This window comes from Podarcis bocagei (genome assembly GCF_964188305.1).
Source record: "Podarcis bocagei genome assembly, chromosome: 2".
NCBI classification, from domain to species: Eukaryota; Metazoa; Chordata; class Lepidosauria; order Squamata; family Lacertidae; genus Podarcis; species Podarcis bocagei.
Genome location: NC_138126.1, coordinates 16108887 through 16136503, shown reverse-complemented (window position 1 = coordinate 16136503; position 27617 = coordinate 16108887). Strand labels below are relative to the sequence as shown.

Sequence of the window (27617 nt, the reverse complement as noted above, 5' to 3'; positions counted from 1 at the left end):
GAAAAATATGTATCAACCACCAAACAATAATACTTTAGCAGTATATAAAGCTATAAAATACCACAGGTAAAAAGAGAGAACACTCCCCCCCCCACACACACAAAATGGTTTAAAAAAATTCCATGGTTAATGTTAATTTTTCTGAGAGGATGGACAGACTGGAGATGGGATCAACGGATGGGGGGGAAATGGGAAGAAACTGGTCCTGAAGAGGAGCTTAAAAATTTCCCAGGTCTGTGGCTGCGGACGAGGGTCCAATTGTCCCGTGGGAATGTGCATCGCAGTGGAGTTTGGGCTGAACATTGTGACCTGCAGTTGGAAGGAGTCGGCAGTCATTCATTCAGTGGCGTTCGAGGCTGGCAGTGAAGCTAAAAAAACAATCAAAAGCACTTATCTCTGCCTCTCCTAGGTGCATGGCTCTTTAAATTAGAAGCAAGGAATTCTGCCCATTCTCATTACAAATAAATAAATTTCCATATCAAAGAGACCCTGTCCCACTTAAAGACACATCTGTAAGGCAGCCGAGATCCTCAGTCGTCCTGCTTGAATTTCCTGGGCGGGAGAGGAAATATCCCAGATCTCCTTGCTAACTCCACATCTGCGGAGCGGAAGGGAAATCTCGAGTCGCCACCGTGGAGTAATCTCCTCCCGGGAAACGGAAACATAGCAATTCGCACGCGGAAAGCGAAGAAAAGGCAACCAACCTCGCTCTCTTCCTGGCGATGGCTGCTTCTGGGGTTCCCGTGCAGGATCTCTGCGAGGAAGCCACTTGCTCCATCTGCCTGGAGTGTTTCCGGGATCCAGTGATCATCCCGGAGTGCGGGCACAACTTCTGCCGATCCTGCCTGATCCAGTGCTGGGAGAAGTCCGAGGGAGAGGCTTCCTGCCCTCTGTGCAGAGAAATCATTCAGCACAGGACCCTCATCCCCAATCGGCCGCTGGCAAACGTTGTGGAAATACTGGGAGCCGAGAAAGTCTCCCTTCCAGGGGAAAAGGGGGCAGAAGGAAAGGGGAGGGTCTGCGAGAAGCACCAGGAGCCCCTGAAGCTCTTCTGCAAGGAGGACGAAAGCCCCATCTGTGTGGTGTGTGACAGATCCAAGGAGCACAAAAGCCACGAGGTGATTCCTCTGGAGGAGGCGTTGCAGGAGTGCAAGGTAGGAAATCTCTCTGGGTTTCCTTTTGGGATGATGAGGGTGAAAGAGATACAGAGAAGGGGGGCCTTGCAAGAAAATGTTTTAATGTATTCTCCCCTCCTGCAGCCAAACAGTAACTAAACTTCCAAAACTCTTCAATGAACATTTCCTTTTTTAAGGGGAGTGCAGTGCCCCCAATGTCCCCCTGCCTGCCTGCAGAAGTAACTCACCCACAGTTCATCCTCTGGAATCAGCTCCCTTAGGAAAGGGCTGGAGGGAGGAGCAATGGAGGTGGCAGGGATAGAATCACAGAATGGTGGAGTAGGAAGGGACCCTGAGGGCCATCTAGTCCAACCCCCCGCAATGCAGGGATTCTGCCCACAGCCGTCCCTGGTTGGACTCGAACCACCAACCTTCTGGTTAACAGCCAGACACACTGACCCATTGCACCACAGGATCCCTGGATGACAAAGACCACAGTCTTTGGGGCAGGGAGCAAGCAGGTGATTCAACTTTCCTGTTATTATGAATACTAAAACTCCAACAAAGAAAAAGGCAACCAAAGTTTGATTTTCTTTTCTTTTCAGGATCAGATCAGCAGCTGCCTAGACAATGTGAGGAAGGAGAGAGAAAAAATTCTGGAATTTAAAGCAGATGCAGAAAAGGAAAGTCAAGACCTGCTTGTAAGCATCATTGTTACTTGGAAGTGAATAAGTGCTGTAGTCTTAAATCAAAATATGTGAAAATGAATATGAAATAGAGAAAGAGGTTTCTTTTTGAACAGTCTGATCTCCCACATAGCATGAAATACCATTTAAAGGAGGGGGGGGCTTGTAAATTTTTACGAAGTTCTTCCTCTGCTGAACATGTCAGAAGTGGCCTTCCAAGGGAATTGGGATAACTGGCCTCTTCATCCTGCAAGAGCAGACTAGATGCCTGATTTTGGCCCACTGTTCTCTTCTTTCAACCTCTTTGCTGCAGAAACAAACAGGTGCAGAGAGGGAAAAGATGGTGGCTGAGTTCAGGCGACTGCACCAGTTTCTGGAAGAACAGGAGAAGCTTCTTCTGGCCCAGATGGCAGAAGTGGAGAAGGAGATTGCAGCCCAAAGGGAGGCGCACCTGGCCAGACTCTCCGGGGAACTCTCCTCTCTTGACAGCCTCATCCGGGAGATGGAGGAGAAGCTTCAGGAACCAGAGAGTGAACTCCTGCAGGTGAGGCCTCATCCTGATGTGAGAGGGTGGAGTGTGCTGCTTCAGACTGCAAGCATTCCTTAGTCCTCCCCCACAGAAAAATATCATTGTAAAGAAAACAGTTGGTACATGAAGGGTGAAAACTATTAGCTCTGGAGTCACAAAAAAGGGTCCAGCTGGATCAAACTGCAAGCCCCTTCAGTTCAGCATCCTCTTCTCTCATTGGTCAACCAGAGGTGTCTGGGAAGCCCATAAGCCAATGGGGCTCTCCCCATCTGTGATTCCCAGAGGTATAAGCTTGTAGTCAATTAACCTTTACTCAGAGTAGACTCATTGAAATTAATGGGGATGGCTATCTAAGGTTCTCTGTCATCCCCCATGAGATGGTTGGACAGTGTTCTCGAAGCGACCAGCATGAGTTTGACCAAACTGCGGGAGGCAGTGGAAGACAGAAGTGCCTGGCGTGCTCTGGTCCAGGGGGTCACGAAGAGTCGGACACGACTAAACAACAACAACATCTAAGGTTCATTAATTTCAGTGTGTTGTTGTTTAGTTGTTTAGTCGTGTCCGACTCTTTGTGACCCCATGGACCAGAGCACACCAGGCACTCCTGTCTTCCACTGCCTCCCACAGTTTGGTCAGACTCATGCTAGTAGCTTCAAGAACACTGTCCAACCATCTCGTCCTCTGCCGTCCCCTTCTCCTTGTGCCCTCCATCTTTCCCAACATCAGGGGCTTTTCCAGGGAGTCTTCTCTTCTCATGAGGTGGCCAAAGTCTTGGAGTCTCAGTTTCACAATCTGTCCTTCCAGTGAGCACTCAGGACTGATTTCCTGCAGAATGGAGAGGATGGATCTTCTTGCAGTCCATGGGACTCTCAAGAGTCTCCTCCAGGACTATAATTCAAAAAGCATCAATTCTTCGGCGATCAGCCTTCTTTATGGTCCAGCTCTCACTTCCACACATCACTACTGGGAAAACCATAGCTTTAACTATACGGACCTTTGTTGGCAAGGTGATGTCTCTACTTTTTAAGATGCTGTCTAGGTTTGCCATCGCCTTTCTCCCAAGAAGCAGGCATCTTTTAATTTCGTGACTGCTGTCACCATCTGCAGTGATCATGGAGCCCAAGAAAGTAAAATTTCTCACTGCCTCCATTTCTTCCCCTTCTATTTGCCAGGAGGTGATGGGCCCAGTGGCCATGATCTTCGTTTTTTTGATGTTGAGCTTCAGACCATATTTTGCGCTCTCCTCTTTCACCCTCAATAAAAGGTTCTTTAATTCCTCTTCACTTTCTGCCATCAAGGTTGTGTCATCTGCATATCTGAGGTTGTTGATATTTCTTCCGGCCATCTTAATTCCGGCTAGGGATTCATCCAGCCCAGCCTTTCGCATGATGAATTCTGCATATAAGTTAAATAAGCAGGGAGACAATATACAGCCTTGTCGTACTCCTTTCCCAATTTTGAACCAATCAGTTGTTCCATATCCAGTTCTAACTGTAGCTTCTTGTCCCACATAGAGATTTCTCAGGAGACAGATGAGGTGATCAGGCACTCCCATTTCTTTAAGAACTTGCCATAGTTTGCTGTGGTCGACACAGTCAAAGGCTTTTGCATAGTCAATGAAGCAAAAGTAGATGTCTTTCTGGAACTCTCTAGCTTTCTCCATAATCCAGCGCATGTTTGCAATTTGGTCTCTGGTTCCTCTGCCTCTTCTAAATCCAGCTTGCACTTCTGGGAGTTCTCGGTCCACATACTGCTTGAGCCTTCCTTGTAGAATTTTAAGCATAACCTTGCTAGCGTGTGAAATGAGTGCAATTGTGCGGTAGTTGTAGCATTCTTTGGCACTGCCCTTCTTTGGGATTGGGATGTAGACTGATCTTCTCCAGTCCTCTGGCCACTGCTGAGTTTTCCAAACTTCACTCTCCAGGATGTCTGGCTCAAGGTCAGCAACCACACTACCTGGGGTGTATGAGCCATCCATATCTTTCTGGTATAATTCCTCTGTGTATTCTTGCCACCTCAGTGTATCTGAGTAAAACTAGTTGAATACAACTGATACTGCCTCCCACACTTTGTGGCTAGTTTTCATAACCCAACCTTCCAAACCCTTCCAAGTTGGTGATCATTACTGCATCAAGTGCGTGTTCCTTCAGGTGCTGTCCTGGGATCTGTGACTGGAGTATGAGATGTACCTAGCAGTAAACAAATTGGTCGCAGGTGAACATGGAGCCGGCATGCACTGCAGGGCAAAATGGTAAACCAGGGTGAGATTGAATCTCTCAGCTATTTGGACAACTTGGCCAAAAGGGAAGAAGGGGAGCATTTATTAGTCATCACTGCAGTGATCAGTGCAGAAATGGCTCCACTGACATCTTCTTTCTTTCCCTCCAGGATATCGGAAGCTCCTTGCAGAGGTAAGTGATGGAAAACCCCTGCCTTATTCTGATGCTATGAATGTTCCAGTTTAACAGGTGGGAAACTCACTCTCCAGTTCCTCCTTCCAGAGATAGCTTAGGACTCCATCATGCATTTAACAAGATCACAGACAAAAACAGGGACACGTTTTCGCAGTCATTTGTATCTATTGGTCCCATCTACAATCACAGACAGGAAGCCATTCCCACTGCATATCTCTGAAGGCCCTTCTCTGTGATGGATTCATTTTTACTCTGCAATTGATACAAAAAGGGGGGGACACCCCAAAGGGGCTTGTAAATATCTTTTTTAAAAAATATATATATTTATTAGACGTTTAGGGATTACAAAAAAAAGGAAAAGAGAGAAAACAACAAAAAATTTAACAAGACAAACATTACATTGCAGTACATAAAAAGAATAACATAAAAAACAATACAGTAAAAAAGAACAATAACATTAAAAAAACATACATCCAATATTCCATATCTTTACCTTTCATTTACTTGTTTCATCGATCTCCTCATACCTCCCTTTTTGTATTCTAATTCAATTAATAGTTTCCGCAGATTCTTTCCATCTTTCTCAATTTTTGTTCTATAATTTAGAACAAATTTGGTCCATTATCAATCAACTTTTACTTAATTCTTTATTACATTTCTGCTAAAACCATATAACTTCATTCCAGCATCCTTCTAACATTCATTAATTTTGCAATGTTTCTGTAAATATACTTTAATTTTTTTCCAATCTTCTTCCACCGACTCTTCTCCCTGGTCTCGAATTCTGCCAGTCATTTCCGCCAGTTCCATAGTGAAATATCTTCACTATAACTTACCCTTAAGTATCCAGCATTATTTCTGGCTTCTGCAGGTTCTTCTTCAGACATAAGAATGTGAAAAAGAGCCCTGCTGGATCAGGCCAGTGGCCCATCTAGTCCACCATCCTGTTTTCACAGCGAGTAACCAAATGCCAGTGAGAAACCCGCGATCAGGATCCGAGCCCCAGAGGACACTCCCCTCCTGTGGTTTCAGAGGCACCACGGCCCAGCCATCATGAATAGTAGCCGCTGAGAGCCTTGTCCCCAAAACAACTGCAACATATTTTAAAATCTTCCACGTTTAGAAAATACAGTTTTAATTTCTAATATTTTTTCCTTTTTTAAATGTAACCACTGGGCTAAAAAATAATTATTATTATATTCACTTGAAATGCTTCACTAAAATTGGTGTAGTCCAAATCTCTGCCTAAGACCCTTGTATTGTTAAGTTTTCTTCAAAAAAAAATAATAATTTGCATATATCAGCTTCTTTACCTTCAATCTCATATTCCTATATTTCCTTCTGTATATTTTGGAAGCAGGTGTGTGTCGGTTTTCCTTCATCTTGTTAGGTGCTCTCTAGATGCTCCCTTTCGTCATAGGAAGAACTCTGCTCCCAAGTCTTCATGATATAGCCATCATGCCTTTATCATCAGGATGAGACCCCTGCCTTGTCAGAAAGCTCCTTGCATTGGAAGGATGGTGGCTTGACTTTGCTCTCCTCCTCCCAGGTCTCAGGAGAAGGAGAACTTAGAGGATCCTGCTGTGGCTTTTCCTCCTGCCCTGAAGTGGAAGATCTGGGACTTCTGTGATATGAATCTCTTCCTGGAGGAAGTCATGAAGCAGTTCAAAGGTAATGAAGAAAGGCAACAGGGATTTTATACTGGACGTTTAAAGGTGTTTATGAAAGGCTCCAGGTCATACGTAATATTAGTAATACCAGGAAAGGTTTATGTTTTTGTTTTATTTCAATGTCCAGAGGCCACACTTTAATATACAGATGACTCACATCATGCTGGTTTTACTTACACAATCAAAACTTTTATTCTACCATATGTGGTGGATATGTAGGAAAATACAGGTATTCTGGGAGAGTATCCATGCAGAACTGCAAAAAATGCTAAAGATCTCTTTCAATAAAAAAACAGAGGCCTACCTCCTGGGAATAACAGATTTGGATATTCCACAAAAGAGGAAGGGTTATCTTTTTATATGCGACGGTGGCAGCAAGAGTTTTGATCGCAGCAAAATGGAAGAGTAATGAAATCCCCTCTATACAAGATTGAATTCAAAAGCTGACAGAATATGCCGAATTAGATGGTTTATCAGAAAAAATAAAGAATAAATCAAAAGAGGAATTTGTTTCAAAATGGGAGGTTTTCAAAGAATATCTGAAAAAAATATAATAGTTTAAATTCTGTTGCAGCATTCGAGGAACTTCAGTAATAGTTGCAAGGTAGATATAAGAAATTAGATTTATTAAGAATAAGTTTAATTATGATAAAAGTGTGTATTGGCAATAAGTAATATGAATTTGAAATATGGACTAGACGGGAGATTGGGTCTTTAGTGTTAAGACCAATAGATGTTTTATTATTTGCTAAGAAAATTATGTGTCTATGGTTACTCTTGTGTGCAGTTTGGTATTTGTGTTCTTTTTCTTTTTTCTTGTTGTATCAATAAATTTTATTTAAAAAACAAAACAAACAAACAAAAAGCTTTTATGTGGATTGCAGATAAATAAACAGAAAGCAAGCAGGAAGCCCTCATTGGCTGGGCTATGGAGGCTCTCATGAGAAAAAGCGCTTTTGATCCCTACACGGAATTTTGCTTTTAAGCCATCCTCCTTGCTTACTGGGCTTTGAGATGCTCCTGCGAGGTCTCGCAGGGCTGTCCGAGCTCTCAGATGGCAGGGGCAATTCCATGGGGCATTCTGACATTACACAACTTTATGCACAATCCCCAGGAAAGTAACCCTCGCGTACATTTTCTGTAGAAAGTTGTATTTTACTGCTTCACATCTCTCCGCCAGGCCTTACACTCCTCACCCATTTCACACTCCTCACCCACTTCCCAAGTTGCCTCATCTACAGCCTCTCAGGAGTCTCCTCGGTTCCTCTGGCCTTGAGATTGATGTGAAGGAGGCGGGGGGCTGTCAAAAAGCCATCTGGGATCAGAGGGAACTGGGGATGAGATCTCCAGTCCTGGAAGAGATCTTACATCTCAAGGTTGATACTGATGTCTTTTGGAGGTCCTGCTCTTCTTCTCAGGTCTTAGCAGGCCTAGAACTTGGACATTGCCCTTGCCCTGGCTTATGCAGGGATGGCCATTGTGGTGGCTTTCAGACATTTTCAGCTGCCGCTCTCCTAAGCTCCAACTGGTGTGGCTGGTGGTTCGGGCTGATGGGTTGGCACCACATCTACAATCTCAGGAGCTCATATTGTTGTTACCAGATTTGTTCTCTGGATGGTGGTGTGATGCTAAATCTCTCTTCCCTTTTCTTCTCCAGACACTCTGGACTCTGGACTTCAGCTGCATCAAGGTAAATTTCAGGATCTAAAGGAGGCACAGTTTCAAGAGAGAGAGGTGTGAAGTGCTTTGAAAGAACTGCAGATGTTTAAAGAATCATTATTAAGAACCTAAGGAGCACCCCAGTTCTGAACGCAGTGCATGAAAACCCTTCTCATATTTCTCTCATGTGTCTAAAGAAGTGTCAGTCTCCCAGCTGACGTCCTTTCTCTTCTCTTTCCTCATCTGCCCCCACAGAAAACGTCACATTGGATCCGGACACAGCAAATCCCTGGCTCTCCCTGTCTGAGGATCGAAAGAGTGTGCGAAGGGGGAAAGTGTTTAGATACCTGCCAAACAACCCTGAGAGATTTGACACATATGGCTATGTGCTGGGATGTGAGGGTTTCACAGCAGGCAGACATTTCTGGGAGGTCATTGTGGGAGGTGAGGAGGGGTGGGGGGTGGGGGTGGCCAGAAAGTCTGTGAAGAGGAAGGGCAAGTTCTGTTTTGATACTAGGGAAGGGATCTGGGGTTTGGGGAAGTGGGGCGGTGGGTACGAGTTATCCTCCCCCCATGAGTTCCCTCTTCCAAGTGAGGAGCCCAAGAGGATCCGAGTGACCCTGAACTTTGAAGGGAGACGGGTGTCCTTTTACGATGCAGATACAGCAGCCCTCCTCCACTCATTCCCGGCAGCCTCCTTCTCAAGAGAGACCCTCCAACCCTTTTTTTACGTGTCTGCCAAAGGCCACCTGACAATCTCTTGAGTGTAGAGAGAGACAGACTTTTCTCAGAGGCACTAAAGGGGAAGCCGTATTGGAAGAACAGTGATTGGCTGACCCGAGTCTCTGTCATGGCGTAATTCTTTTCTCAGGCCACTTTTGTAAACCGCACCGATTGCTTGACTCTCCTGCCAGTCCTGAAACCTGCCTTTCACATATTACATTATAATACAAATGTGCCAAAGCCAACACCACTTCCTCCCCATCTCTCCATACATTTACGTTTCTATTTCCTCAATCCATCATTATTCTTTTCTCCCTCCTCCCACTTCCCTCCGCCCCCACTCGATTTCCTCCACATTATACAATTTACAATAATCTTTGCATTCTACAAGTAAAAGAAAAAAATAAAGAAGGGTACATTTGATAAAATCAAGTTTAGGATTTGCTGAAATAATTTTGGAAATTGGGATGTAGAAAGGGGAGGTCTGGGGGAGTCAGAGAAGTGAGGTTTATGAAAAAAAGGATATGAAATTATACATGTTTGTTTGTTTCTTTATTTGTTTGTTTGTCTATAAATTTTTTTTGTAAAACCAATAAAAAATACTTTTTTAAAAAATAAAAATCTTTGCATTCTACAGTCTTCTCAAGTCATCTCTATATTCTAATTATCTTTCCTTACTAATTTTTCTTCCATCCAGTACTTCACATTTTAATCTAGGCATATTAGCATATTTTTTTGAACAATATTTTGCCATATATTCATCAAAACATTTCCACTCCTTTTTAATTTTTGATTCAACTGATTTCTTATTATAGCAGTTAATTTTGCCAAAATTAAATAGTCATTTAGTTTACAAATCCATTCCTCTTTTCTGGGTATAGTTTGTGACTTCCACCTAGCAGCAATCCCTATTCTAGCAGCTGAAACCCGCCTTTTGTCTCTCATGCTCTCCCTTGGGAATTAGCTCCTTCAGTAGGTGCAGTGGGAACAGAGGTGAAAGGAAGTGACCTAGTAATTGGAATAAAAAAACAATCCTACTCTCGCTCTTGTTCTGATTTAGTTCTTCAAACTCCTGAAAGACAGTGAGAGACAGCCTCCTATAGACAATACCATCAACTATTCTGAATAAAATTTGAATTTTGAATGGGTACCACTTGAAACTTCCCTCAGCCTCAATCCTGCTCTCAGTTTCCCTTTTCCTTCAGCAAGGAACTGGTCATAGAGTTCGAAGCTCCAGAATCCCTTTCCTTCCTTACCTGATCCAGGCTCTGGCCATAAATATTAAAAGCATTCGCCTCTCTCAGAGCCATAGCTAGGTGATTTTGTGCCCCTGGCAGAAGTGTCCAGATTGCACCCCCAACCATGGACAAATTAGCTTTTCTTTCCACCTCTCCTCCAACCCCTCCACCCATTCAATTCACAATCTATTAAAAACTGCTGTGAACAAAAATTGCCCTTTTCCCTTATGGGGTATCCAAGAGCCCATATAGAGTCCTTACATAGTGTAATGGGAATTGGGGTTGCTTGTGCGTAAACTGCAAACTGCTCCAAGCTAGCTGTGTAGCTAAAACTTTCCCCGGTTGACAGCCCTTGAAACGCGGCTGTCTTAGTCACTGGCAGAATCCGTCAGTGGGCGGGACCTAAATTTCTTCCAACATAAAAGTTGCTTGACTCCAAGTCTCCTCCTAGATTCTCTGCGTGAAAGCCTTCTGCGCAGCGTGGGCGTGCCAAGCGGAGGTCCTGTGCTCTCTCCGCTGATTTCACTGGAAGAGTCTCTGAGCCTCCCCTCCGCCTTGCTCTCGGCTTCCCCTTTCTCCCTGGTGTCCCCTGGATTTCTTTCCCCTGTGGGAACCCTCTCTCTCTCCTTGCTAGTTCCCTCCCCTGCATCATTGGAGCGACTTTCCTCTCCTCTTCCCTCTGATGGTAGTTCCCTGACACATAGGTTCCCTATTGGTAGGAGAAGATAACAGAGGCCAACCAGAGAATATTGAGAAGCAAAGCAGCTAGTAAGCCTGATCTTTATTGATCTGTTGCAACAGGGTGCTCCCCTCACCCGCAGGAGAGAGGAGGAACCCAGAAAAATGGCGTGCAAGGCCTTATAAAGACATTTGAAATTGTCACCCTGTAGATCATGACCAACCCCAGAAACAGCACACATACATCACAGAAAAGGTGGTGTAAAACAGAAATTCTCCTGTCCTTGCTTATCTCTTGTCTGGCAGGTTACTTGATTGGATTTCCTGGGGAGCCTGGCCCATCTTTTGTAATGATAAATACTTAGTTCCTGGGCCAGGTCACAGGCTCACACCCTATTCATATCTTAAATGTGCCCTTAAGACAGGATTTGTGAGGAAAGAGACAATGGGGAGGTTACCCACTTTGACCTTGCAGAGAAAACATTTGCTCAGTTTAGGAATCAAAATGGTTCCAGGTCGGTCTTCCTGTGCTGATCTATGTACGTGCTTGGTTGGTACGCTTATGAACATTACAATATATCTAAGACCTCAAAATTCCTATCACAAAACCTTTTCTTATGAGGCAATAATCAATAGTTTTATTTATGGACATATTTTTAGCCAATTTTGCACCTCCCCTCACCTGTTTCCCTGGCAGGGGCCTACCTCACTACCCCCTAGCTACGGCCCGGTCTCTCTTTCTCCCTTCCCACTCATTCATCAGTTAAAGGTGGGTGTGAGACAGTGGCGTTAGATCAAGGACCGCATGTTTAGCATGCAAACTATTACCTTTGAGTGGGGCACACTTCTTAAATAATAAAATAAGAATAATAATACCCCACCCATCTGCTGTGTTTCCTCAGCCACTCTGGACGGCTTACAGCATATTTAAAAACATAATAAAAACATCAAGCAGGAGGTTTTTCCTATGGAAACGCCCCAAAATTAGGAGCATTGTAGCATTTGGCACATACAAGAACTTGAGCTCACAGCCTATGAGGAGAAAATCATATTCCTGTCCAATTTTGCCACATTTTCTATAACTCTTACCATGCCCCCCCATCGCTCACCTTTTTCCAAAAAGAGTCCGAGTTTGTTTTTCCACTTGTCAGCCTCAGTTGTCATAAGAGAATCAAGGTCAGAGAGGGGAATAAAGGGAAAATGATCATAATGATATCATTTTACCCAAAAGCCCCACAGCAGTAATAAACTGTGCCTTGAAGAACACATCGTTGGGAATATGTCTTCTTACTGTGACTTTTTACGCATCGTTGAATGTGATATAATGTGTGCCTTTTCCATTTTTTTGCATCATCTTAATGGAACGTGCCTGTTGCTATTCATGTCTCACTGAAATGAGTCTAAATGTATTCTCCCTGAGGTGCCCTTACTGAAATGAATCTTTTCTCTATGAAGCGTACCTCTTTTCTCCATGAAGCTATCCTTTTAAAATGTGTTTCCCTTACAAAATGTATGTGTGAATATATCTTTAATGAAATGCCATAGTATGCTGTACTTTTCTGAATGTATCCAAAATGTAGTTTTAAAGAATGTACAGTGGTGCCTCGCAAGACGAAATTAATTCGTTCCACGAGTTTTGTTGTCTTGCGATTTTTTTCGTCTTGCGAAGCACGGTGTCAGAAAAGTTTTGGAAAAGCTTCAAAAATCACCAAAGTCTTTAAAAACCTCAAAAAAGGCCACCACACCGCGTTCTATGAGTTGCTCCTCGAAGTCAAGTCGCAACTGTATTAACGGTGTTAAGAAAAAGGAAACAAACTTGCAAGACGTTTCTGTCTTGCGAAGCAAGCCCATAAGGGAAAATCGTCTTGCGAAGCAGCTCAAAAAACAAAAAACCATTTCGTCTAGCGAGTTTTTTGTCTTGCGAGGCATTCATCTTGCGAGGTACCACTGTAACAATCTAAGTATTTCAAAATGTATGTACTTGACTCAATATTGTATCTAAAAGGCTGCCAAAATTCAATCCACCACACTGCCTCCTACGGGGTCTGCAAACCATACCATGAATGCACACAGACATGAGCTCAAAATAAAGCAGTTTTATTTTCCAAAAAGTATGCAAACATCAGGCTATCACACCTGAATGGATAGCAATACAGAATAGGATTTCACATTAATATTTTAGCCATTTCCTGAACATCTCAAACATCCAGCCTCACATCTGCATGTGGATTATCAGCAGTTGCGGAGGCTTTCCTGTAGATAAAGGAAAAGCCATTTAAGCAGATCCAAAATTAAATAACACATAGCACCTGAGCCCTTCAGCAAATTGACACCTCCCAAAAGTCTTTCAACATCCTACTTACCTTATGTTAATCCACTCTTCGCACCACTCCTGTCGCTTCCCGCCACCTCCGCTGCTATTGATCTGGATGAAAATCAAAAGCTATAAGAATCAAGGCAGTCCTTTTGTTCGGGGTCTCTGACTTCATGTCATTGCGTGAGCGGGGACCCTGTTGCAACAGTTTTTTGTGGTGGTGTTTTTTCCCCCTCTCCTGTTCTTTAAACAAAGATCAGGCTTTGCTTTTTCCAAATCCTGGTGTGGTCTCTGTCTTTTCCCGACCGGTACGGAGCCTTCAATCGCGCTCCTTCGGAGGTCCTAGTCATCCTTCTGAGGCAGGGACCCCTTGGGGAGGCAATTAAATATTTATTTCACGGTCTCTGGGATCCCCTCCCTCATGTCACCCTTGAGCCCTTCTGCATGTTGCAAAATTAATCGGAATTGCACAAAATCTGGTGTGAAGAGTGTAGCAGGAACACATCATTCAGTTTGTACAAACTTCACACACACACACACTCACACACTACATAGGCTACACTTCTGTTATAAATTCATAGAAAATCAACCATACATCGGATTTGCACTGCTCCACTTTTATTTTACTCCATGAAGGAAGGACTACAAAATGGGGAAGGTTTGATACAGGCCAGCCCAGCACATCCACAGGGGCCCTGCCCAGTTGCTATGCCAACCCTGATGGTCCTAGACAGAAGACCATCAAGATCACAAAGAACTTGCATATGGGAGTGGATTCAGCATGGACTGGAACAAAGGACAATGATCAGATCTTCCCTCAGGGGTCAGGAAACTGTGACTACCTTTTGTCTTCAGAAAATGACTCATGGGGAGGAGGAGAAGGGAACCAGCCAGGTGACAGGACACTCAGGTTACCACCACAACTCCTCCCTCAACCCCTCCTTTCTGTAATGTATGCATGATGTTTCTGGGGGTGGGCTTGACCTAGAGGATGGGAATTTCAAAAGTTTTTATAAGGTCTTGCACACCATCTTTCTGGGTCTTTTCCTCTCTCCTGCAAGTGAGGGAACACCCTGTTGCAACAGTTCAATAAAGACCAAGCCTACGGGCTGCTGATTTGCTCCAATTTACTCTGGTTGGTGATCACTGCAGATGGTGACAGCAGTCACGAAATTAAAAGACGCCTGCTCCTTGGGAGAAAGGCGTTGGCAAACCTAGACAGTATCTTAAAAAGCAGAGACATCACCTTGCCAACAAAGGTCCATATAGTAAAAGCCATGGTTTTCCCAGTAGTGATGTATGGAAGTGAGAGCTAGACCATAAAGAAGGCTGATCGCTGAAGAATTGATGCTTTTGAATTATGGTGCTGGAGAAGACTCTTGAGAGTCCCATGGACTGCAAGAAGATCAAACCTCTCCATTCTGAAGGAAATCAGCCCTGAGTGCTCACTGGAAGGACAGATCGTGAAGCTGAGGCTCCAATACTTTGGCCACCTCATGAGAAGACTCCTTGGAAAAGACCCTGATGTTGGGAAAGATGGAGGGCACAAGGAGAAGGGAACGACAGAGAATGAGATGGTTGGATGGTGTTCTTGAAGCTACCAGCATGAGCTTGATCAAACTGCGGGAGGCAGTGGAGGACAGAAGTGCCTGGCGTGCTCTGGTCCATGGGGTCACGAAGAGTCGGACACGACTAAACAACTAAACAACAACAACAACTCTGGTTGGTGTCTTTACTTTTTGTCCAAAGGAGCCCTCGGATTTTTCCGGTAACAAGAGAAGTCCTTCATTCTGTGTGCCCTGACTCTCCCTCCTTTCAGCTTCACTGGGTCTTCACAGCAGATTAAAAAAGACCCAGTCATTTTTTTGATTATGAAGGACCCAATTTTCTCATATTGCTAAAAATGCTGTGTGATCCCAGTCTTCACCTAGGGGGCGGACCCAGTGTTTTTTCACGTTATCAGAGAGGTGGGTGATTTTGTCCACACTAAAAATAGCCACGCTGATGGAGTGTTGGGCTGCTTCTACTCTTTACATTGAGGCGAATAGCTAGAAATGGAGCAATTTGTGGGGGCAATGGAGTTAGGATTCATTCATCGGTTTTAAAATTAGTCTGAAGCTCATGTGAAGTTAGGGAAAATACAACCTCACTTCTCTCCTGCTCTCACTGGAAATGGCTCCTTTAATGAGCAGCCGCCCAGAGCATTCCTTTTGAAATAAAGGAATTAATTTCCTCTACACGAAAGAGGCTCTCTGCTCCAGCTAACTCCACAGCTCCATATCATATTTGGATGCACTGAGTCTGAATTTCCTGGAAAGGAAACACGCTCATTTGCAGACGGAAAAGCAAAGAAAACGAAACCAACTCTCTCTCCCTGGAGCGGTGGCCATGGCTGCTTCTGGAGGTCCCGTCATGGATCTCTGCGAGGAAGCCACTTGCTCCATCTGCCTGGAGTATTTCCAGGATCCAGTGATCATCCCGGAGTGCGGGCACAACTTCTGCCGATCCTGCCTGATCCTGTATTGGGGGAAATCCGAGGGAGAGGCTTCCTGCCCTCAGTGCAGGGAAAGGGTGGAGCAAAGCAGCATCAGGGGAAACCTGCAGCTGGCAAATGTTGTGGAAATAACCCAGAAATTTAGCCTTCTGGGTGGAAAAAAGGAGGCAGAAGGAAAGGGGAGAGTTTGTGAGAAGCACCAGGAGCCCCTGAAGCTCTTCTGCAAGGAGGATGAAGCCCCCATCTGTCTGGTTTGTGACAGAGCCAAGGAGCACAAATGCCACGAGGCAGTTCCTATAGAGGAGGCGTCCCTGGAGTACAAGGTAGGAAAACACTCTGGATCAGTGGCGTAGCGTTCCTTGCTGGTGCCCGGGGCATGCCGAACCCCATGGGGACAAGTTGTGCCAGTGGAGCGACCCCCAGTAACTGGGGCTAAGAGGGGGGGCATTGCGCCGCCTGCTCGGCCATGTAGTGGGGACCTTGGCCAAGCAACATGGCCGGTGCTGCCTTGCTTTGGGGGGTGCAAGTCTCACAGTGCACTGCGAGCCTAACACCACTTTCTGAGACTTGCAAAAGCTGTGTGCAGCTGGCAGGATGCCAGCCTGTTAGTCCTTCAGATGGAAGACGTTGTGCAAAGGACGCAACAGCTCATGACAGGCACCCCCCCAGGCTGGCCCATGCTACGCCTCTGCTCTGGATTTGCTTGGGGCATGGAATAGCTGAAGACAAGCCAGGCCTGCAAGATTATGAGTTGGAATGAACCCAAGGGTCATCTAGTCCAACCCCATGCAAGGCAGGAATGATGCCAAGATACTCTTGAAATAATGCATTCTCCCCACCCCCTCTAGCAGGAGCCTTTGTGCAGCCTTGTGAAACTTCTGAAAACACTGTTAATAAACATTTCATCATATTTCAAGGGATGAATTTCCCTCTATGTCTCCCTGCAGCATATTGGAGAAACTCCCCACAGTTCTTCCTCTGGGACCCAAGGTCATCTAGTCTAGGCATAGGCAACCTTCGGCCCTCCAGATGTTTTAGCCTACAACTCCCCTGATCCCTAGCTAACTGGACTATTCGTCAGGGATGATGGGAATTGTAGTCCAAAACATCTGGAGGGCCAAAATGTGCCTATGCCTGATCTAGTCCAACCCCCTGCAATGCAGGAATAATGCCAAGATAACCTTGTGATACAGTGGTACCTTGGGTTACAGACGTTTCAGGTTACAGACGCTTCAGGTTACAGACTCTGCTAACCCAGAAATAGTGCTTGAGTTTAAGAACTTTGCTTCAGGATGAGAACAGAAATCGTACTCTGGCGGCGCAACGGGAGGCCCCATTAGCTAAAGTGGTACCTCAGGTTAAGAACAGTTTCAGGTTAAGAACGGACCTCCGGAACGAATTAAGTACTTAACCTGAGGTACCACTGTAATGTATTCTCCCCACCCCCTGTAGCAGGAGTTTTGTGCAGCCTTGTGAAACTTAAAACTTCTGAAAACTCGATTCAAAAAACATTTCTTTTTTTCGAGGGATGAATTTCCCTCTATGTCCCCCTGCAGCATATTGGAGTCACTTCCCACAGTTCTTCCTCTGGAAGCAGCTCCCAGTGAAGGCTCCTAGAACTGGAAGGTGGGGCAGGGCAGGGGGCAGGAATGAAGGGGAACCTCTGGAAGGACCCGGGGTTGTGGGGCAGGGAGCAAGCATATGATTCAGTTGTCTGATATTACTAAAACGCTTGAAAAAGGGAAAGAAAAAGCAAACCAGCTGGGATTCTCAGACTAGCCGCCTGAGAAACAGTTTCTATGCAAATGCAATTCTGGTTCTAAAGGCAGCATAAGGGGTTTCTACAGTATAGTGTATTTTAAAATAGGGTTTTAGAGTTTTTAGGGGTTTTTGAATGTTTTATGTAGTTTTTATGTAGTTTTGTGGTAGTTTTATGTAGTTTTTATGTAGTTTTATGTAGTTTTGCAATTTCATTGTCCTGCATGGGACAATGACAATAAAGATATACCGTATTTTTCGCTCTATAAGACGCACCAGACCACAAGACGCACCTAGTTTTTGGAGGAGGAAAACAAGAAAAAAAATATTCTGAATCTCAGAAGCCAGAACAGCAAGATGGATCACTGAGCAGTGAAAGCAGCAATCCCTCTTGCTGTTCTGGCTTCTGGGATAGCTGCGCAGCCTGCATTCGCTCCATAAGACGCACACACATTTCCCCTTACTTTTTAGGAGAGGAAAAGTGAGTCTTATAGAGCAAAAAATATGGTATCTATCTATCTATCTATCTATCTATCTATCTATCTATCATCTATCTATCTATCTATCTATCATCTAGCACCCGAGAAGAGACAAAAGGAGCCAAACGACACCAAGGGGTTAATCCAGAGAAAGAGCGTTTTATTTTGCCATCTGGGGGGGGGGGGGCAGAGGCACCTGTGTGATTCAGTTCACAAAAGACAGGCTGCACCAAAAACATTTTAAAAGCAGGTTTTATCCTTTTTTCAAACCCCTTTTTTCCTCTCCCCCTTCACAGATTCTTACATAGAAATGTTGCTTTTCATTCTCTGACTCTGTTCCCGGAAGTATGTTGCAAATCAATGTACCAGGACAAGGTTATCTTGGATCTGGGAAGCGAAAGCTTTACTGTTCTCAGCTCTGAGTTGTTACAGCGTTTTTGTTACAGAGAGGACTGCTTAGCTCATGCTTTTTGTCTTAGAGGAAAATGCAGTTTTTAAAATGCGTACTCCGAGGCCTGGCTGGGGAGGGGGGGAATTCACAAACAGTTTTTAGGGCTTTCTGGGGTAACCCTAACTGTACCCCTTCACTATCCAATCTATCTAATTTTGTTTTCTTTTCAGGATCAGATCAGCAGCTGCCTAGACAACATGAGAAAGGAGAGAAAGAAAATTTTGGTGTTTAAAGCAGATGCAGAAAAGGAAAGCCAAGACCTGCTTGTAGGCATCACTGTTTCTTGGAAGTGCAAAAGTGTTATAGTCAGAAAACTTTTTCAGCAGGGGGCCGGTTCACTGTGCCTCAGATCTTGTGGCAGGCCAAACTACACACACACACACACACACACACACCTGGAGACTGAAAGGAGATGCAATCGGGGGTCGACCTCAGGCCTGGGTGAGGGGGATCCCGGTGAAGGGGGGCTTCACTCCCCCCTCTCCCCCAGCCCCTCTCCCTGCTTTCCTCCCTCCTCCGCCACTGCTCTCAGCTCTAGGCAGGGCGGGGAGAAGGGAGGAGGAGGCGCCACCGTGGTGTGTGTGAGGGAGAGGGAAATGGTGCAGCCCAAAAGATCAGAATCAGATCCACGCGGCGATTCCCAGGCCATCCGCGGGCCAGATCCAGAAGGCAGTTGGGCCGGATCCAGCCCCTGGGCCTTAATTTGCCTACCCATGGTCTAGAATCAGTATGTGAGGAAACTGAAATACAGGGCATGAAAGACCATTTGAAGGAGGGGGTGGGCTTGTAGATTTTTATGAAACTCTCTTCCTACTGCCGTGATCTCTCTAAAATGACAGACATGCCCTTCCAAGTGAATTCTGGTCTTTTTATCATGCAACAGCAGACTAGATATCTGATGTATTCTCTTCCTTTTCCTGTTTTTGCTGGTGCAGAAGCAAATGCAAGCAGAGAGGGAAAAGATGGTGGCTGAGTTCAGGCAACTGCACCAGTTTCTGGAAGAAAAAGAGAAGCTTCTTCTGGCACAAATGGAAGAACTAGAGAAGGAGATAGCAGCCCAAAGGGAGGAGCACCTGGCCAGACTCTCCAGGGAACTCTCCTCTCTTGAACGCGCCATCCGGGAGATGGAGGAGAAGCTTCAGGAGCCAGCGAGTGAACTCCTGCAGGTGAGGAATGCTGTAAGGAATGAGGTAAGGAATGCTGTGATCACCAATAGTCAGCATGGATTTCTGAAAAATAAGTCATGTCAGACAAACCTGATCTCGTTTTTTGACAGAATTACAAGCCTGGTAGATGAAGGGAACGCAGTGGATGTAGCCTACCTTGATTTCAGCAAGGCATTTGACAAGGTGCCCCATGATATTCTTGTAAAGAAACTGGTAAAATGCGGTCTTGACTATGCTACCACTCAGTGGATTTGTAACTGGCTGACTGACCGATCCCAAAGAGTGCTCATCAATGGTTCCTCTTCATCCTGGAGAAGAGTGACTAGTGGGGTGCCACAGGGTTCTGTCTTGGGCCCGGTCTTATTCAACATCTTTATCAATGACTTGGATGATGGACTCAAGGGCATCCTGATCAAATTTGCAGATGACACCAAACTGGGAGGGGTGGCTAACACCCCAGAGGACAGGATCACACTTCAAAACAACCTTGACAGATTAGAGAACTGGGCAAAAACAAACAAGATGAATTTTAACAGGGAGAAATGTAAAGTATTGCACTTGGGCAAAAAAAATGAGAGGCACAAATACAAGATGGGTGACACCTGGCTTGAGAGCAGTACATGTGAAAAGGATCTAGGAGTCTTGGTTGACCACAAACTTGACATGAGCCAACAGTGTGACACGGCAGCTAAAAAAGCCAATGCAATTCTGGGCTGCATCAATAGGAGTATAGCATCTAGATCAAGGGAAGTAATAGTGCCACTGTATTCTGCTCTGGTCAGACCTCACCTGGAGTACTGTGTCCAGTTCTGGGCACCACAATTCAAGAAGGACACTGACAAACTGGAGCGTGTCCAGAGGAGGGCAACCAAAATGGTCAAAGGCCTGGAAACGATGCCTTATGAGGAACGGCTAAGGGAGCTGGGCATGTTTAGCCTGGAGAAGAGGAGGTTAAGGGGTGATATGATAGCCATGTTCAAATATATAAAAGGATGTCACATAGAGGAGGGAGAAAGGTTGTTTTCTGCTGCTCCAGAGAAGCGGACACGGAGCAATGGATCCAAACTACAAGAAAGAAGATTCCACCTAAACATTAGGAAGAACTTCCTGACAGTAAGAGCTGTTCGACAGTGGAATTTGCTGCCAAGGAGTGTGGTGGAGTCTCCTACTTTGGAGGTCTTTAAGCGGAGGCTTGACAACCATATGTCAGGAGTGCTCTGATGGTGTTTCCTGCTTGGCAGGGGGTTGGACTCGATGGCCCTTGTGGTCTCTTCCAACTCTATGATTCTATGATTCTAGGTGAGGCCTCATCCTGATGCGAGAGGGTGGAGTGTGCTGCTTCATAGTACAGGCATTTCTTAGTCCTTCCCCACATAAAAATACTGTTGTAAGAGAAACAAACAGTACATGAATGGTAAAAGGTGTCAGCATAGGAGCCAACTCTGAGGGGCTGAGGTCCCTTGGACGCCCCAGTAAAATATTTGAGGGGGCCAGACCCCCCATAAATAATGGACACTTCTATTGAAATGGTGTGTTTGTACTGCATCTTCTGATTGATTATGTCCCTCCCCCCCAAAAAAATATTTTGTTCAAGTTGTCACCCCTGAGCTGACAAGAAGGGCCCTGCTAGATCAAACCACAGGCCCTTTCCTTCCTGCTTCCTGTACTCGCATTGGCCAACCAAAGGTCTCTGGGAAGCCCACAAGCAACTAGAGCTCTGTATTCAATTAATCTTTCCTCAGAGTAGACAATTGAAATTAATGGGGATTACTATCTTAGGTTCATTAATTTCAGTGTGCCTGAGTAAAAGCGAGTTGAATACAACTGATACTGCCTCCAGCACAGGCTTTCCAAATTGGCATTGCATCACTTTTTCATTCAGATGCTGTCTTGGGTCCAGCCAGAGAGGGGGTGACCTATTATTATTATTATTATTATTATTATTATTATTATTATTATTATTATTATTGTCATCATCATCATCATTATCATTATTATTAAAATAAGTTTGTGTACGACCCTATACCCACAAGTCTCAGGGTGGTTCATAGGATATGATTGAGTGTGGGATGTACATAGCAGTGAACCGATTAGTTGCATGTGAACACGGAGTCAGCATCCACTGCAGGCAAAATGGCAAATCAAGGAGGTGGGACTGACTCTCTCAGGTGTTCAGGTGACTTGGTCAAAAGAGAAGAAAGGGGCCTTTTATTAGTCATCACTGGAGTGGCTGACTTTTGCCATCTGATGGTTATTCCAAAATTTTGTGGCACTGCGTATTTTATTGGGGGTCTTGGCTAACCTCTCTCCACTTCAACTGCTTAGTATTTATAACTGACCGCAGAAATGGCTCCACGGATATCTTTTTCTTTCTTTCCTTCCAGGATATCAGAAGCTTCTTGCAGAGGTAAGTGATGGGAATCTGCAGATGCCAGTGCAAAACCCACAGGTCACTTCAGAGGCACCGAGGCCTTTGACCAGCCATCGCGAATAGCAGCCGCTGAGAGGCTTGTCTTCCAGACAACTACAAACCCCCCCATGTTTAGAACATACTGCTTTACTTTTTATTTTTTTTGTCCATTTGTAAAATATAACCACTGTCCTAAAACACATTTATAATGTTAATTGCAAAAGCCATTCTAAAGGATTCTGAACTTCCTTATATTTCAGAAATGCACATACCAAATCTATTTTATTTTGCTCATTAATCACTTGAAATGCCTCACTAAATCTGGTGTAGTCTTAAAATCTCTGCGTAAGGATCCAGTATGGTTCATTTTTCTTCCCAAAAAAATTTTGCATATATCAGCTTCTTTATCTTCAGTTTCCTCTTCATATATTTCATTCAAAATGCTTTGAACGCAGGTGTGTGTCGGTTTTCCTTCAACTTCTTAGATACTTTCTAGATTCAGACGTCACCTTGATGCTCCTTTTTGCCATAGGAAGAACTCTGCTCCCGAGTTTCATGATATATCCATGGTGCCTTTATAATCAGGATGAGACACCTGCCTTGTCAGAAAGCTCCTTGCGTTGGAAGGATGGTGACTTGACTTTGTTCTTCTCCTCCCAGGTCTCAGGAGAAGGAGAACTTAGAGGCTCCTCCGGTGGCTTTTCCTCCTGTCCTGAAGTGGAGGATCTGGGACTTTTGTGATATAAATCCCTTCCTGGAGGGAGTCATGAAGAAATTGAGAGGTAGTAAAGATGGGTTGAAAATATTTAAAATTGTTCATGAAAGGCTCCAGCTCATTAGCAGTGCCAGGAAAGGCTTATTTATTTTCTTTCAATATCTAAAAGCCACACTTTCATATGTAGATGATTCACAAATGATTTTACTTAGGCAGTTGAAATGGACGGTAACCCCTTCTTGCTGGGCTCTGGAAGCTCCTGTGAGATCTTGGGGGAGCCTCCCAGATTCCAGTCAGCAAGGTAAAGGGCTTGAAAGTTCTTGCCAGGAAGGGTTTGGCCACCATACAAATCACTTTTAAGACCTCTCCCATGTTTACAGGACCCTGAGAGGCTCCTGCGAAATCTCATGGAGCCGTCTTGGGATCTCAGATGGCAGGGGTGATTTCGGGGTCATTCTGACTTTGCACGATTACAAGTTGTCTATAAAAAGTTGTCGTTGACCTCTTCCCATCTCTCAGCCGCACTTTCGGTGCTTTCACACATCTCACCCATTTCCCAGGTAGCCTCACCTACAGCTCTTTGGTCATCTCCTCTGTTCCTTTGGCCCTGAGATTGATGTAAGGGGGGCAGAAGGAGAGAGGGGGGCTGTCCAGGAGCCAGCCAGGAGCAGAGGGGACTGGGGTTGAGGCCTCCCGTCCTGGAACAGGGGTGTCTGGATCTTGTTGCGGATGGGGTGATCTTCTGGGGGTCCTGCTCCTCCTCCCAAGATTTGAGCAGGCCTGAACCTTGACATCACCCCTGCCCTGGTTATGCAGGGATAGCCAGTATGGAGAGCTTCAGATAGCTTTAACTACAACTCCCATAATCTCCAGCTGGCGTGGCCAGTGGTTAGGGAGGATGGGACTTGTAGTCCACAACACCTGGCTACAATCTCATGAGCTCATATTGTTCTTTCCAGATTTGTTATCTGAATGATGGTGTGATGGTAAATCTCTGTTCCCTTTTCTCTTCCAGACACTGTGGAATATGGACTTAAGCTGCGAAAAGGTACAAATAATAATAATAATAATAATAATAATAATAATAATAATAATAATTTATTCATACCCCGCTCATTCTGGCTGAGTTTATTCAGCCATTTCTGAATCAAACAGAGGCACTAATTCAGGAGAGATGGTGTCCGCTTCTCAAAAGACCAGGCCACTGCAGCTCTTCCTTCCATGCCTTATTTCCCCTTATTTCCCAGAGGCATCTGTTCCGTGAGAGCAGCATGCTTGCTAGATGGGCTCTTGGCCTGATCCTGCAGACTCTTAGGAAGCCCCCAGCCCAGGGTGGATGGCTTTTCTGTGCCCAATCTCCATAAGACACAGGGGTGGTGTGAAGCCAAAGGCTCCCGGCACATGAGGGGGAAATATCCCTTTGAGCCATACAAGATCCCCACCCCTTTTATGTAAGAGTAAGGTTTAAGAGTGGGAAATGCATGAACACAAATAGCTCAGAAAATGGCTGCAACAGCCTTTGGGGGCGAGAAATTAAGCTGGTTCTGGTGTCAGTGGAGGGAGCTGGGGGCTCCCTGAGTGTGAACTCCAGTGGTCCAGCGTCGCTGCAAGATTGGGGTCTTGTATTGGAGGGGAGACATGGCTTCTCTGCTTAAACTAGAGAAACCTGAATAAACTTAAAAGAGCAGGGCAGAATTGCACCACAGACCAGGGGGAAAGGCTCAATGGAAAAACAGAAGTCCAGTCTGGCCTGATCCTGGACACCACAAAAAGGGAATCATAAGAGCTGGGAAAGGTACAGCTGGTATGGCTGGGAGGTTGCCTGCTCTTGATGGGGTTACACTTCCTCTGAAGGAGCAGGTTTGTAGCTTAGGGGTCCTCCTGGATCCTTTGTTGTCACTCGAGGCTCAGGTTGCCTCAGTGGCCCAGAGCGCTACACCCCTATCTGGACAGGGATAGCCTAACTACTGTGGTCTATGCTCTGGTAACCTCATGGTTAGATTACTGCAAAGCGTTATACGTAGGGCTGCCCCTGAAGATGGTTCAGAAACTTAAGTTGGTGCCAATTAGTTTCTGGGCCCAATTCAAAGTGCTGGTTTTGACCTATAAAGCCTTAAATGGTTCAGGACCACAATGTCTCAAGGACCGCCTCTTCCCACATAAACTTTCCCGGACCCTGAGATCATCTTCCGAGGCCCTTCTTCGTGTGCCTCCTCCTCGAGGTTCAGAGGGTGGCAACACAAGAACAGGGCCTTCCCTGCAGTGGCTCCCCATCTGTGGAATGCTCTCCCCAGGGAAGTTTGCCTAGCATCTACATTACACACCTTTAGGTGCCAGGCAACCATGTTCCTTTTTAACCAGGCCTTTGGTTGATCTTACTGATATCCAACACCCTTTTAGAATGTGGGGGTTTTTGGGGGGGCGTTATTGGGTTATTGCTTTTGGTTTGATTTTATATACAGTAGTACCTTGGTTTTGGTGTTCCGTTTTGTGACTTTTGCACAACATGCAACAGTCTCCCTCAGAAGGGGGTGGGCTCTCTTTCCTTGGAGATTTTTAAGCAGAGGTTGGACGGCCATCTGTCATGGGTGCTTTAGTTGAGATTCCAGCATTGCAGGGGTTGGACTAGATGACCCCTGGGTCCCTTCCAACACTATGATTCTTTGATGTGCTGTCATGAGTCCCAAGTAGGACATTTCACACGGGGGGGCAGGGTAACCTAACCACTTTCTTGCTTTTTATGCACTACCTGGAAGGATGGAGTATAACATACTTTAAATATACAACTGAAACCTGAATGGTGGTTACAAGGCGGGCGAGAGCACCTGCTGCCAGATTTACCTGACATATCAAGCATGGTCTGTCATGTGATGTGAGGTAAAAGATTAAGATGTGAATTAGGGAGTCCCTGCTTTGACTTCCCTCTGTCATGAACTGAGGGTGCGGGTGGGGGTGGCCTTCGACAAGCCACTGTCTCTCAGCCTCAGTCCTCACATCTGAAAAATGGGCACAGTAAGATTAACTTAATATGAACTTTATGAACATCCCTGTCTCGAATGCAGAGCCATGGAGTCCCTGTTCATTTCAGAGGGGATGCTCTTTCTGTCATGTGCCTAAGGAAAAGTCAGCTTCCCAGTTGACGTCGTTTCTCTTCTCTTTCCTCCTCTGCCCCCACAGAAAACGTAACTTTGGATTCAGACACAGCAAATCCCTGCCTCATCCTGTCTGAGGATCGCAAGAGAGTGAGATGGGGGAAAGTCTATCAAGACCTGCCAGACAACCCTGAGAGATTTGACACTTATGCCTATGTACTGGGACGTGAGGCGTTCAAGGAAGGCAGACATTTCTGGGAAGTGGCTGTGGGGAGCGAGGGGCAATGGGCCGTGGGAGTGGCCAAAGAGTCTGTGAAGAGGAAAGGCGAGTTCATCGCTGGTCCTAAGGAAGGGTTCTGGCGCATAGGGAAGTGGAGTGATCAATACAGGGTCTCCACCTGCAATGGGCACCCTGTTTCGATTCTGGGTGGAGAGCCCAAGAGGATCCGAGTGGCCCTGAACTGTGAAGGGGGACGGGTGTCCTTTTACGATGCAGATACAGCAGCCCTTCTCCACTCATTCCCAGCAGCCTCCTTCTCAGGAGAGACCCTCCAGCCCTACTTTTACGTGAGGAAGAAAGGGAACCTGATACTCTCTTGAGTGTAGAGACAGACAAGCTTCCCAGTTCACTGCTAAGTATGCTTCTCAATGCCAGCAGTCCTAAATCAGCAGAGAGATGTGCAACATCAAAGCGCTTCAGGAGCTCTGACCCTGACAACGAAGGCAGTAACTCACAGAGGCAATTAAGCACAGACAGATGTATTTTACTACCGGGTCAAAAGCATAATGGTTCCCATTTACAGTTTGTCTGCTGAAGTGTTTCTTTGAGTTTTCCGGGCTTTGTTTTTTGCGACCCATATCGCTTTCTTGCATTCTGTCAGCTTGCCAGATAAATGCGGACTAAACACAGTTTTTATACAGCTTCTGTTAGAACTGAAGCAGCTCCTCTCACAGATGTGGCCTTGACGAAAGGTCCAGCTTTCTGACAGCTTCTAGCAATTTCCAGAATCTTCTGGAATCTTCAAGAACTTCCAGTTAGTTCTGGAAAGAATGAACACTCACCCTCATGCCAACAACTCATCACCATGATGACATTTCAGTCGTCTCAACCAAAATCCCTTTCCCTCAGCTTATGTGGCAATTCAGCATAATCTCTCTGTCCAAAGAGATCCAAAATTTGCACGCGACTCACTTAGGCATTTGCAGCCTTGTGCATTTTGTCAAAACAAAAATAAACAAATAAATAGAGTTTGGGAGACTGGGGGCGGTGACTGCCAGAAGGGGCCGTGTGAGATCTCACAAGAACCTCCAGAGCCCAGCAAGCAAGATGGAGGCTCACAATTTTGGTGCCCAAATCCTGCTCTGTAAATAGTTTCTAAGCCCTCCGCCTTGCTTACTGACCTCCAGGAAAGGTTCCTCAAAGCATTTGCAGGGGTCTCCCTGACTTGACTTGCTAATCCCCAGAACGAAAGAGCCTCTGACAGTTCCAAGCACAGAACAGAGTCAATTTGGGGGATTTCAGGGAGTGGTAATAAATTCCCATTTATACAATTATTTTCTCTAAGGTGACTGTTATGTACTGAAGTTCTCACCCTGGGCCAGCAGGGGGAGACTGTAGACACTTATGCAAATGAAGGATCGAAAAGTGACGTTCAGTGATTGGATAGTTTTGTATGCAAATGAAGGATCGAAAAGTGACGTTCAGTGATTGGATAGTTTTAGAAAATGGCAACAGTTACATTGTTCTGGAGCTCTATATAAGCAGGCTGACTGAGCTCCTCAGTTTAGTTCTGTTCCAGCTTACAAATAAAGAGCTGCTTTGGAAGAATCGCTGTGTCGTCTGATATGTTCGCCCACAACCTAACAGTGACTTCTTGCAAACAATCAGATACATCTACAGTGGTGCCTCAGGTTGTGGACGTAATCCGTTCGGGAGTGTACTGGGCCCGGGGGTTAACCTGAGCAACGCGGTTCAGGTCCGGTCCCAAATCCAAGGATTCCATGAGGAGTCAGTCCAACAGAGCCA

At 45.4% G+C, this 27617-nt stretch overlaps 1 protein-coding gene and 1 long non-coding RNA gene across 2 annotated transcripts; both read left to right on the top strand.

Moving 5' to 3' along the window:
- Nucleotides 1-23: 23 nt before the first annotated feature.
- On the top strand, nt 24-27411 carry LOC308579658 (uncharacterized protein). The gene is made up of 14 exons (XM_081180591.1): nt 24-1154; nt 1721-1816; nt 2115-2345; nt 4719-4741; nt 6294-6415; nt 8072-8104; nt 8329-8830; nt 15300-15843; nt 18379-18474; nt 19144-19374; nt 21759-21781; nt 22445-22566; nt 23515-23547; nt 25677-27411. The coding sequence occupies exons 1-14, from the start codon at nt 723-725 to the stop codon at nt 26189-26191; spliced, it is 3003 nt and encodes a 1000-aa protein (XP_081036717.1). The 5' UTR covers nt 24-722; the 3' UTR covers nt 26192-27411.
- LOC308581346 lies at nt 10739-12249 on the top strand. The gene is made up of 2 exons (XR_014004994.1): nt 10739-12077; nt 12133-12249. It is a non-coding gene; the product is annotated as an uncharacterized lncRNA (long non-coding RNA).
- Nucleotides 27412-27617: the final 206 nt, after the last annotated feature.